The sequence below is a fragment of the Ranitomeya variabilis genome, chromosome 4 (assembly GCF_051348905.1).
Source record: "Ranitomeya variabilis isolate aRanVar5 chromosome 4, aRanVar5.hap1, whole genome shotgun sequence".
NCBI classification, from domain to species: Eukaryota; Metazoa; Chordata; class Amphibia; order Anura; family Dendrobatidae; genus Ranitomeya; species Ranitomeya variabilis.
Window position 1 is genome coordinate 773,039,287 of NC_135235.1, and position 12,139 is coordinate 773,051,425.

Below are 12,139 nucleotides of genomic sequence, written 5' to 3' on the forward strand. Positions count from 1 at the left end.
GGATATTTTGCGCAGCATGCTGCGACTTTCTACTGCCGTAAAATACAGCTGCGTAATATACACCAGATAGGAGCTGCCCCATAGAGAATCATTGGTCCGTGTGAGTTGTTTTTGCGCCTCGCATACATCCGTAAAACTCTAGTGTGACGCCGGCCTAAATGTGATGTGGCCCCTAAAAAAATGGTTTTGTAAATTTGTGGGTAAAAATAAGAAGCCGCCGGTCAACTTTTAACCATTATAACTTCCTAACAAAAAAAATCTGTTTAAAAAATTGAGCTGATGTAAAGCAGACATGTGGGGAATGTTATTTAGTAACTATTTTGTGTGACATCTCTCTGTGATTTAATTGCATAAAAGTTAAAAATTTAATAATTTCAACATTTTCCAAATTTTCATCAAATTTTTTTTTTTTACAAATAAGCAGAAGTCATATCAATGAAATGTTACCACTGTAATGAAGTAGAATATGTCACGAGAAATTTGTCGTCACATAGTAGTATTCGTCCAGTTACCTTTGTGAAAATAAAAACAAATTGGGGCTGATAATCCCCTCATGTGTGGGGTCTATTTGTCTCCAGAGAAATCACACGTTACATTCCACACAGAACATTGTGTAGAAAAGGCGGCGCGAGGTGATTGTGCCAGTAGTGAGGGCGAATAATGGCGGGAATGTCACTGACTGAGGAGAAGTCTCCATGTAGCGTCTTCACTGCGGATCACGTGACCCCTGACTCCTCCCCTGTGACCTCATCACAGGTCCTGTGCGCACAGAGCAGCCATATCTGTGGAGTGCGGCTCTGCAGGTGGAGGTATGTGGAGATTCCCCAGTACTGAGCGCAGCCGGGGACATTAACCCCTTCTGCACGGAGGAGACTCTTTATAAGAACCATAACGTTGTTGTTCTGTTTCCTGTAATAGATACATACGAGCCAACTATGGAGGACAGGAAGTGAGGAGCGGAGTGTTCTCCTAGTACAGGGCCCCTTTCTTGGCCCCACACAGTGTAATGCTCCTTATGTAGTATGTATGATGCCCCCCACACAGTATAATGTTCCTACGGTACCTCCATCCCCCCACATAGTATAATGTGTCCACATTACTGTCATCCCTACACACACTACACTGTGTTCCAAATTATTATGCAAATTGGATTTAAGTGTCATAAAGATTTAATTGTTTTGTTTTTCAAATATACTCATGGATGGTATTGTGTCTCAGGGCTCAATAGATCACTGAAATCAATCTTAAACACGTGATAATTAGTTTTCCAGGTGATTCTAATTAAAAGAAAACTACTTAAAAATGATGTTCCACATTATTAAGCAGGCCACAGTTTTCAAGCAATATGGGAAATAAAAAGGATCTCACTGCTGCTGAAAAGCGTTAAATAGTTCAATGCCTTGGACAAGGTATGAAAAAATTAGATATTTCACGAAAACTTAAGAGTGATCATCATACTGTGAAAAGATTTATGACTGAAACAGAGCACAGACAGAGTTCATGCAGGTAAAGGCATAATGAGGAAGGTTTCTGCCAGACAAATTCATTGGATTAAGACAGCAGATGCCAAAATATCATTACAAAGCAGCAAACAGTTATTTGAAGCTGCTGGTGCCTCTGGAGTCCCTCGAACCTCAAGGTGTAGGATCCTTCAAAGGCTTGCTGTGGTGCATAAGCCTACTATTCGGCCACCCTTAAACAGTGTTCATGAGCAGAAACGGTTGCAGTGGGCCCAGACACACATGAAGACTAATTTTCAAACAGTCTTGTTTACTGATGAGTGTCGAGCAACCCTGGATGGTCCAGATGGATGGAGTAGTGGATGGTTGGTGGATGGCCACAATGTCCCAATAAGGCTGCAACATCAGCAAGGAGGTGGAGGGGTCATGTTTTGGGCCAGAATCATGGGGAAACAGCTGGTGGGGCCCTTTAAGGTTCCTGAAGGTGTGAAAATGACCTCTGTAAAGTAAATAGCATTTCTGACTGACCACTTTCTTCCATGGTATAAAAAGCAGAAATGTGCCTTCAGGAGCAAAATCATCTTCATGCTGACAATGCCCCATCTCATGCTGTAAGGCTATGTGCACACATAGCGGTTTTTACCGCGGAACCGCAGCGTTTCTGCAGCTGCGGGTCCGCAGCAGTTTCCATTGCGTTTACAGTAAACATGTAAACCAATGGGAAACCGCAAACCGCTGTGCACATGCTGCGGGAAAAACCGCGCAGAAACGCAGTGGTTTACAACCCGCAGCATGTCACTTCTTTGTGCAGAATCGCAGCGATTCTGCACACATAGAAATGCATTGATCCGCTTACTTCCCGCATGTGGCTGTGCCCACGATGCGGGAAGTAAGCGGATAATGTGCGGTCGGTACCCAGGGTGGAGGAGAGGAGGCTCTCCTCCAGGCCCTGGGAACCATATTTGTGGTAAAAAATAAAATAAAAAATAATGATATACTCAACTCTCAGCGCTGCACGCGGCCGTCCGGTCTCAGGTTTGCTATGTGAGCAGGACCTGCGGTGACGTCACGGTCACATGACCATGATGACGCTGCGGTCACATGACCATGACGTCACGAAGGTCCTTCTCGCACAGCATCTTTGGAACCGGGCCGCCGCATTCAGCGCCGAGGAGATTGGGACGTCAGAGGGTGAGTATATAACCATGTTTTATTATTTTTAATATTACTATTGATGTTGCATATTGCTGCATATGCAGCATCAATAGTATAGGAGCAAAACCCACAGTGGAAACCGCAAAACAAACCGCGATAAATCTGCAGGGATAACTGCAGCGGTTTTGCCCTGCAGATTTATCAAATCCGCTGCGGGAGAACCCGCAGGGACCCGAACCTACGTGTGCACATGGCCTAAAGAATCTGAGTCATTGGCTGCTATGGGCATAAAAGGAGATAAACTCATGGTGTGGCCACCATCTTCCCCTGACCTCAACCCTATAGAGAACCTTTAGAGAATCATCAAGCAAAAGATCTATGAGGGAGGGAGGCAGTTCACATCAAAACAGCGGCTCTGGGAAGCTATTCTGACTTCATGCAAAGACGTACAAGCAGAAACTCTCCAAAAACTCAAGAATGCAAGAATTGTGAAGAAGGCTCCTATGTTAACATGTAACTTGGCCTGTTAGGGTATGTGTCCACGTTCAGGATTGCATCAGGATTTGGTCAGAATTTTTCATCAGTATTTGTAAGCCAAAACCAGGAGTGGGTGATAAATGCAGAAGTGGAGCATATGTTTCTATTATACTTTTCCTCTAATTGTTCCACTCCTGGTTTTGGCTTACAAATACTGATGAAAAATCCTGACCAAATCCTGATGCAATCCTGAACGTGGACACATACCCTTAGGATGTTTTGGAGTTAAATAGCTTTTTTGTTCAGTGAATGTGACCTCCTAATGCTGCAAATTCCACAAATGAGCATTTTCAGTTCTTTAAAACAGATCAAATGTTTAGAAATTCTACTGTGCCTAATAATTTGGAACAGTGCATTGTGAGTTTTTATTCATTTTGGAGATTATACTGTTATCATTGGGAGGTTTCTTCAATAAAATTCGATGTATACTCTAAAGGGTGATGACTTTTATTAGACTGACTGTCATTTGCACCGACCATTTAGGAAAATCCGAGAAAAATATAATCTGCATAATAATTTGGAACATAGTGTAATAGTCCCACAGTACCTCCATCCCTCCACACAGTGTAATGTTCCCACAGTACCACCTTCCCACACACAGTATAATGCTCCCACAGTACCACCATCCCCCCAAAGAGTAAAATATTCCCACAGTACCATCCTCCCCACACAGTATGTTCCCACAGTACCACCATACCCCCACACACAGTATAATGTTCCCACAGTACCACCATCCCCCACAGAGTAAAATATTCCCACAGTACCACCATCCTCCCCACACAGTATAATGTTCCCACAGTACCGCCATCCCCCCACACAGTGTAATATTCCCACAGTACCACCATCCCCCCACAGTGTATTGTTCCCAAAGTACCGCCCTCCCCCTACACACAGTGTAATGTTCCCACAGTGCCACAATCCCCCACAGTCTAATGTTCCCACAGTACTGCCATCCCCCTCACAGTGTAATGCCCCCATTATGTCCCTGTATTGAGTGACCAGATACAACATACAAACACAAGGCAGAAGTAACCAATATCATTATTTATTTCCCTGATAATGGTGGAATTGTGATAACTATAGCAACAGTGAATAATATAAAACATGGTGATTACGAGGTGAAATATACAATATCATAAATACACTGTTCAAAAAAATAAAGAGAACACTAAAATCCCACATCTTAGATATCTCTGAATGAAATATTCCAGTTGTAAATCTTTATTCATTACATAGTGGAATGTGTTGAGAACAAAAAAAAACCTAAAAATTATAATATCCCACGGAGGTCTTAAGTTGGAATGATGCTCAAAACCAAAGTGGAAAATGAAGTTACAGGCTGATCCAACTTCAGTGGAAATGCCTCAAGACAAGGAAATGATGCTCAGTAATGTGTGTGGCCTCCACGTGCCTGTATGATCTCCCTACAACGCCTGGGCATGTTCCTGATAAGGCTGCGGGTGGTCTCCTGACCTGGACTAAAGCATCTGCCAACTCCTGGACAGTCTGTGGTGCAACATTTCGTTGGTGGATGGTGCGAGACATGATGTCCCAGATGTATATCGGATTCAGGTCGGCGGAACTGGCGGTCCAATCCATAGCTTCAATGCCTTCATCTTGCAGTAACTGACACACTCCAGCCACATGAGGTCTGGCATTGTCCTGCATTAGGAGGAACCCTGGGCCAACCGCACCAGCAATATGGTCTCACAAGGGGTCTGAGGATCTCATCTCGGTACCTAATGGCAGTCAGGCTACCTCTGGCTAGCACATGGAGGGCTGTGCGGCCCACCAAAGAAATGCCACCCCACACCATTACTGACCCACTGGCAAACCAGTCATGCTGAAGGATGTTGCAGGCAGCAGATTTCTCTCCATGGCATCTCCAGACTGTCATGTCTGTTGCATGTGCTCAGTGTGAACCTGCTTTCAACTGTGAAGAGCATAGATCACCAGTGGTGAATTTGCCAATCCTGGTGTTCTGTGGCAAATGCCAAGTATCCTGCACAGTGTTGGGCTATGAGTACAACCCCCATCTGTGGACGTCGGGCACTCAGACCATTCTCATGGAGTCGGTTTCTAAGCGTTTGTGCAGACACATGCACATTTGTGGCCTGCTGGAGGTCATTTTGCAGGGCTCTGGCAGTGCTCCTCCTGTTCCTCCTTGCACAAAGCCTGAGGTAGTGGTCCTGCTGCTGGGTTGTTGCCCTCCTACAGCCCCCTCCACGTCTGATGATGTACTGGCCTGTCTCATGGTAGCGCCTCCAGCCTCTGGACACTACGCTGACAGACGCAGCAAACCTTCTTGCCACAGCTTGCATTGATGTGCCTTCCTGGATGAGCTGCACAACCTGAGCCACTTGTGTGGGTTGTAGAGTTTGTCTCATGCTACGAGTGTGAAAGCACGACTAACATTCATAAGTGACCAAAACATCAGCCAGAAAGCATTGGTACTGAGATGTGGTCTGTGGTCCCCACCTGCTGAGCCACTCCTTTATTGAGGGGGTCTTCATAATTGGCAATAATTTCCATCTGTTGTCTATTCCATTTGCACATCAGCATGTGAAATTGATTGTCAAACAGTGTTGCTTCCTAAGTAGACAGTTTGGTTTCGCAGAAGTTTGAGTTACTTGGAGTTAGATTCTGTTGTTTAAGTGTACCCTTTATTTTTTCGAACAGTGTATAGATAGATAGGTAGATAAATAGATAGATGCAAGAAATAGAAAAATAGAGCAGCACATGCAGCATGGAAAGAATCTGTGTGCAAAAGAGCTTCCACAGGGGCAGCACGGTGGTGCAGTGGTTAGCACAGCAGCCTTGCAGCACTGGAGTCCTGGGTTCAAATCCCACCAAGGACAACATCTGCAAAGAGTTTGTATGTTCTCTCCATGTTTGCGTGGGTTTCCTCCGGGTACTCCGGTTTCCTCCCACATTCCAAAGACATACTGATAATTTAGATTGTGAGCCCCAACGGGGACAGCGATGATAATGTGTGCAACCAGAATATGTTAGCGCTATATAAAAATAAAGATTATTTTTCTTCTTATTATTATTATATACCAAACCTTGCATGTAGTAGTCCAAACAAGGAAGAGCACATTACTGTCTGTGAATAAGGAGCTATTTTATTTAGCCCATGATGGCGATATTTCGGTTCAGTGTAGCTTGAAAAAGGTTAGCTTTAAACGTGCCAAGGTCAAAACCAAAAGATAACAAGGTAACCTAGGGGTAAGGGTACATTTCCACTGCCGAGAGACAAATCGGTCCGTAATCTGGACCGAAAAAACGGATGTAACGTATGCGATTGTTATGCAAGTGCAATGCGAGTGCAATGCGATTTTTAATCGCATCATCCGTATGACATCAGTATGACATCCGTATTGCTGTCCGATTTTTACGCACCAGTGTCCTTTGAAAAGCTGGCAAATCAGCGCCGTGTACAGTAAAATCACACTGACAGGTTAGAATAGAGTAGATATATGCACATAGAATGTGTGTATATACATATATATATGTCAGTGAGACACCTATATATGTATATTTATATTTAATGCAGCGCTAGATAGCATAAAAGCCGCTAATTCAATTGCCGGCTTTTCATTTCTCCTGCACAAACCCGACAGGATATGAGACATGGTTTACATACAGTAAACCATCTCATATCCCCTTTTTTTTTGCATATTCCACACTACTAATGTTAGTAGTGTGTATGTGCAAAATTTGGCCGCTGTAGCTGCTCAAATAAAGGGTTAAATGGCGGAAAAAATTGGCGTGGGCTCCCGCGCAATTTTCTCCGCCAGAATGGTAAAGCCAGTGACTGAGGGCAGATATTAATAGCCAGGAGAGGGTCCATGGTTATTGGCCCCCCCGTGGCTAAAAACATCTGCCCCCAGCCACCCCAGAAAAGGCACATCTGGAAGATGCGCCTATTCTGGCACTTGGCCACTCTCTTCCCACTCCCTGTAGCGGTGGGACATGGGGTAATGAAGGGTTAATGTCACCTTGCTATTGGAAGGTGACATTAAGCCAGATTAATAATGGAGAGGCGTCAATTATGACACCTATCCATTATTAATCCAATTGTTGGAAAGGGTTAAAAAACACACACACACATGATTTAAAAGTAGTTTAATGAAATAAACACAGCGGTTGTTGTAATAATTTATTGTTCTCTCAATCCATCAGGAACACCCTCGCTTTGAAAAATAATAAACGCACAAGATACATACCTTCTGGTGAACCGTCTCGTCCCACGAAGTAATCCATCTGAAGGGGTTAACTAATATTACAGGCAGGAGCCCTGCTAAATGCAGCGGTGCTCGTGCTTGTAATTCCCCAGCGAATGAATGAAATGTAGGTCATTGACCTACATTTCCTTCAGTCGTGGTGATGCGCCCCCTGGTGGATGTCCTCATATGACCTGGAGCGTGGGAAAAAGTTCCCAGGCTGCAGTTCATGAGAACATCCACCAGAGGGCGCCTCACCGCGACTGAATGTAAGTACAGATCACTGCTTTCCTTTCAGCACCCGGGGATTACAGGCACCAGCGAGTGGTTTATCGCAGCTCGTGCCTGTAATATTAGTTAACCCCTTCAGATGGATTACTTCGTGGGACGTGACAGTTCATCAGAAGGTATGTATCTTGTGCGTTTATTATTTTTCCAAGCGAGGGTGTTCCTGATGGATTGAGAGAACAATAAATTATTACAACAACCGCTGTGTTTATTTCATTAAACTACTTTTCAATCATGTGTGTGTGTTCTTTAACCCTTTCCAACAATTGGATTAATAATGGATAGGTGTCATAATTGACGCCTCTCCATTATTAATCTGGCTTAATGTCACCTTCCAATAGCAAGGTGGCATTAACCCTTCATTACCCCATAGCCCACCGCTACAGGGAGTGGGAAGAGAGTGGCCAAGTGCCAGAATAGGCGCATCTTCCAGATGTGCCTTTTCTGGGGTGGCTGGGGGCAGATGTTTTTAGCCACGGGGGGGCCAATAACCATGGACCCTCTCCTGGCTATTAATATCTGCCCTCAGTCACTGGCTTTACCATTCTGGCGGAGAAAATTGCGCGGGAGCCCACGCCAATTTTTCCCGCCATTTAACCCTTTATTTGAGCAGCTACAGCGGCCAAATTTTGCACATACACACTACTAACATTAGTAGTGTGGAATATGCAAAAAAAAAAGAGGATATGAGATGGTTTACTATATGTAAACCATGTCTCATATCATGTCGGGTTTGTGAAGGAGAGAGCAAAAGCCGGCAATTGAATTAGCGGCTTTTATGCTATCTAGCGCTGCATTAAATATAAATATACATATGTAGGTGTCTCACTGACATATATATATGTATATATACACATTCTATGTGCATATATCTACTCTATTCTAACCTGTCAGTGTGATTTTACTGTACACCGCGCTGAATTGCCGGCTTTTCAAAGGACACCGGTGCGTAAAAATCGGACAGAACTCGCATGGTGCGAGTGCTGTGCGATTTTTTTTCTCGCACCCATTGACTTGCATTGGCGAGTCTCGTCCGAGACTCGCAGCAAATCGCAGCAAGCTGCGATTTTTTTCTCAGTCCGATTTCGGCCGAGAAAAAAATCGCAAATGAAAAGACACCTATTGAATAACATTGGTCCGAGTGCAATCCGATTTTTTATCGGATTGCACTCGTCCGTTTTCCTCGCCAGTGGAAATGTAGCCTAAGGTGGAGGGATAGTGAGAAAGGGAGCCAAAGGTCAGAAAGCCAACAGAACAAGTAGAGCAAAACAAGCAAATGCGAACCGAGCACACACTCAAGGGGTCAGACACACAGGCTAAAGAAAAGTATAGCTGACAGGGAATCCTAGTCTGGAGTGTGTATAAATACCCTTCCAGATCCAAAGAGAGGCCAGCAATATTAACACTGAGAGAGCAGGACATGAACCGTGTCCTGTACCATGACACGCAGTAGAAAAGGAAGATGTCGTCCTCATCATGAAGTAGTTATTTCTCATGTCGCGTGTAATAAATATCTCCTGCAGTATTGCTAATGCCGATTCCAGGGTCGGGAAATGAGACGAGAATTAGCGATATGGAAGATGAGTCTATGAGGAACGTATTCAGCTGCCGACTCCGAGGAGGAAACTGCTTGTTGTCTGTGGCCTAAATATATAGGATTTATTAGTAGATGTAAAGAAGGAAACTAAATACTGTAAAATAATAAATCTCCTCATATGTTTCCCTTATTATCTCCAGTAATTGTATTATTACAGGATTCTTATGATGTTACATCGGCTCATCTTCTCATTCAGGTCTCTACAATATCGGATCCTCTCAGTGAAGATCTTCTACAAAAGAGAATTTTCCTGATTTACCCATCACAGATGGATATGGACAGAGACAAGATGGCGGAGAGGATATTACACCTCACCCTGAAGATCCTCTTCCGACTTACTGGAGAGGTGAGAGATTCTGATGACGTCACATTACATCATTCTTATCTATGGGAATAACAGATGGACAGAACTGGAGAGGTGAGGACTCTGGAAATGTCTGTAGTGAGATTTATTAATGTGTCTCTCCATTACCAGGATTACACAGTGATGAAGAAGACCTCTAGTGATCGCTGTCAGGACCCTGTGTCTGAGGGATGGGGAAGACCCCTGAGCCCAATCACGGGGCCTCCACCTCACCCCCTGATCCATGAGGACATCAATGACCAGAAGATCCTAGAACTCATCTACAAGATGATTGAGCTGCTGACTGGAGAGGTGACACTGCTGGGAATGCTGGGACATTATACAGTAACACTATGAAGGGATCGGGGGATGACGGTATCATTGTATGTGTCAGGTTCCTATAAGGTGTCAGGATGTCGCTGTCTATTTCTCCATGGAGGAGTGGGAGTATTTAGAAGGACACAGAGATCTGTACAAGAACGTCATAATGGAGGTTCCCCAGCCCCTCACATCTCCAGGTAATAGACAGGACTAAATACACACGGCCTATAATTATCTGTATGTAAAGAATGAATTCACTCCCTGTATGTGTTTCCTCCAGATCTATCCAGTAAGAGGACAACACCAGAGAGATGTCCCCGTCCTCTTCTTCCACAGGACTGTAACCAAGAAGATCCCAGTGCTCCTCAGGATCATCAGGTAGATGGAGAGAAGGTATCAGGAGGTCTCCCCTGTGTGCCCCCATATACTACTACTGGCTCCTGTGTGCCCACATATACTACTACTGGCCCCTGTATGCCCTAATATATTACTACTGGCCCCTGTGTGCCCCCATTTATCACTTTTTTCCCGTGTGCCCCCATATATTACTACTGGCCCCTGTGTGCCTCCATATATTAGTACTATTCTCCATGTGCCCCCATATATTAGTACTGTCCCCCATGTGCCCCCGTATATTAGTACTGGCTCCGTGTGCCCCCATATATTACACTGGATTCTTATGATGCTACATCGGCTCATCTTCTCATTCAGGTCTCTACAATATCGGATCCTCTCAGTGAAGATCTTCTACAAAAGAGAATTTTCCTGATTTACCCATCACAGATGGCTATGGACAGAGACAAGATGGCGGAGAGGATATTACACCTCACCCTAGAGATCCTCTTCCGGCTTACTGGAGAGGTGAGAGAGTCTGATGACGTCACATTACATCATTCTTATCTATGGGAATAACAGATGGAGAGAACTGGAGAGGTGAGGACTCTGGAAATGTCTGTAGTGAGATTTATTAATGTGTCTCTCCATTACCAGGATTACACAGTGGTGAAGAAGACCTCTAGTGATCGCTGTCAGGACCCTGTGTCTGAGGGATGGGATAGACCCCTGAGCCCAATCACGGGGCCTCCACCTCACCCCCTGATCCATGAGGACATCATTGACCAGAAGATCCTAGAACTCATCTACAAGATGATTGAGCTGCTGACTGGAGAGGTGACACTGCTGGGAATGCTGGGACATTATACAGTAACACTATGAAGGGATCGGGGGGATGACGGTATCATTGTATGTGTCAGGTTCCTATAAGGTGTCAGGATGTCGCTGTCTATTTCTCCATGGAGGAGTGGGAGTATTTAGAAGGACACAGAGATCTGTACAAGAACGTCATAATGGAGGTTCCCCAGCCCCTCACATCTCCAGGTAATAGACAGGACTAAATAAACACGGCCTATAATTATCTGTATGTAAAGAATGAATTCACTCCCTGTATGTGTTTCCTCCAGATCTATCCAGTAAGAGGACAACACCAGAGAGATGTCCCCGTCCTCTTCTTCCACAGGACTGTAAACAAGAAGATCCCAATGCTCCTCAGGATCATCAGGTAGATGGAGAGAAGGTGTCAGGAGATCTCCCCTATGATGTGTAGACGCCGGTGAAGGTCTTGTGCTCAGTCTTGTTTTATCCACCAGTATTATATGTTTTATACTTGTGTGATGAGAACGGTGGAGATGGCAGGATTAGAGCTGATCATAGATGGGACTTCTCCATCTGTCGGTGACTTTTATAATATTTGTTTCAGGGTGAAGATCTGACCCATATTAATACTACAGAGACATATGTGAGGGGTGATGAGTGGTGTACAGAGGAGATTCCTACATATGGCTACCCAGGTGAGTAGTGACCACTAAATGCAGAGAGGTCACAGATTCTTCTCATCACCGGCTGTGGCTGCTTTATCGGTGGTGTAGTCCGGCCGTATTACCATGATCACCATTTTGCCTCTAGACCACAACATTCTCCTCCACCCAAAACTGTTCAAATGACTTTGGTCATTGAAAGCCCTTTTCTATAGAACTTACAACCTGGTAGATCCACCTACCTCCGGGTTTAGGAGACGCTGTTACCTGCCCAGATCTGTGAACTATAAAGCCAAATTATTATTACTATTTATTTATATAGCACCATTAATTCCATGGTGCTGTACATGAGAATGGGTTACATCAAGATACAAATATCGCTTACAGTAAACAAACTA

The 12,139-nt window shown here is 44.4% G+C and overlaps 1 protein-coding gene across 1 annotated transcript in view; it reads left to right on the forward strand.

Moving 5' to 3' along the window:
* The first annotated feature begins 670 nt into the window (after window positions 1–670).
* The window catches only part of LOC143766948 (uncharacterized), a 69,531-nt gene continuing 58,062 nt past the window's right edge, over window positions 671–12,139 (forward strand). The window contains exons 1-10 of the mRNA XM_077254964.1: window positions 671–809; window positions 9,460–9,609; window positions 9,739–9,918; window positions 10,001–10,124; window positions 10,208–10,305; window positions 10,639–10,788; window positions 10,918–11,097; window positions 11,181–11,304; window positions 11,388–11,485; window positions 11,684–11,774. Coding sequence (XP_077111079.1) covers window positions 9,532–9,609; window positions 9,739–9,918; window positions 10,001–10,124; window positions 10,208–10,305; window positions 10,639–10,788; window positions 10,918–11,097; window positions 11,181–11,304; window positions 11,388–11,485; window positions 11,684–11,774 — 1,123 coding nt within the window. The 5' untranslated portion in view covers window positions 671–809; window positions 9,460–9,531. The remainder of the gene's footprint in view (window positions 810–9,459; window positions 9,610–9,738; window positions 9,919–10,000; window positions 10,125–10,207; window positions 10,306–10,638; window positions 10,789–10,917; window positions 11,098–11,180; window positions 11,305–11,387; window positions 11,486–11,683; window positions 11,775–12,139) is intronic.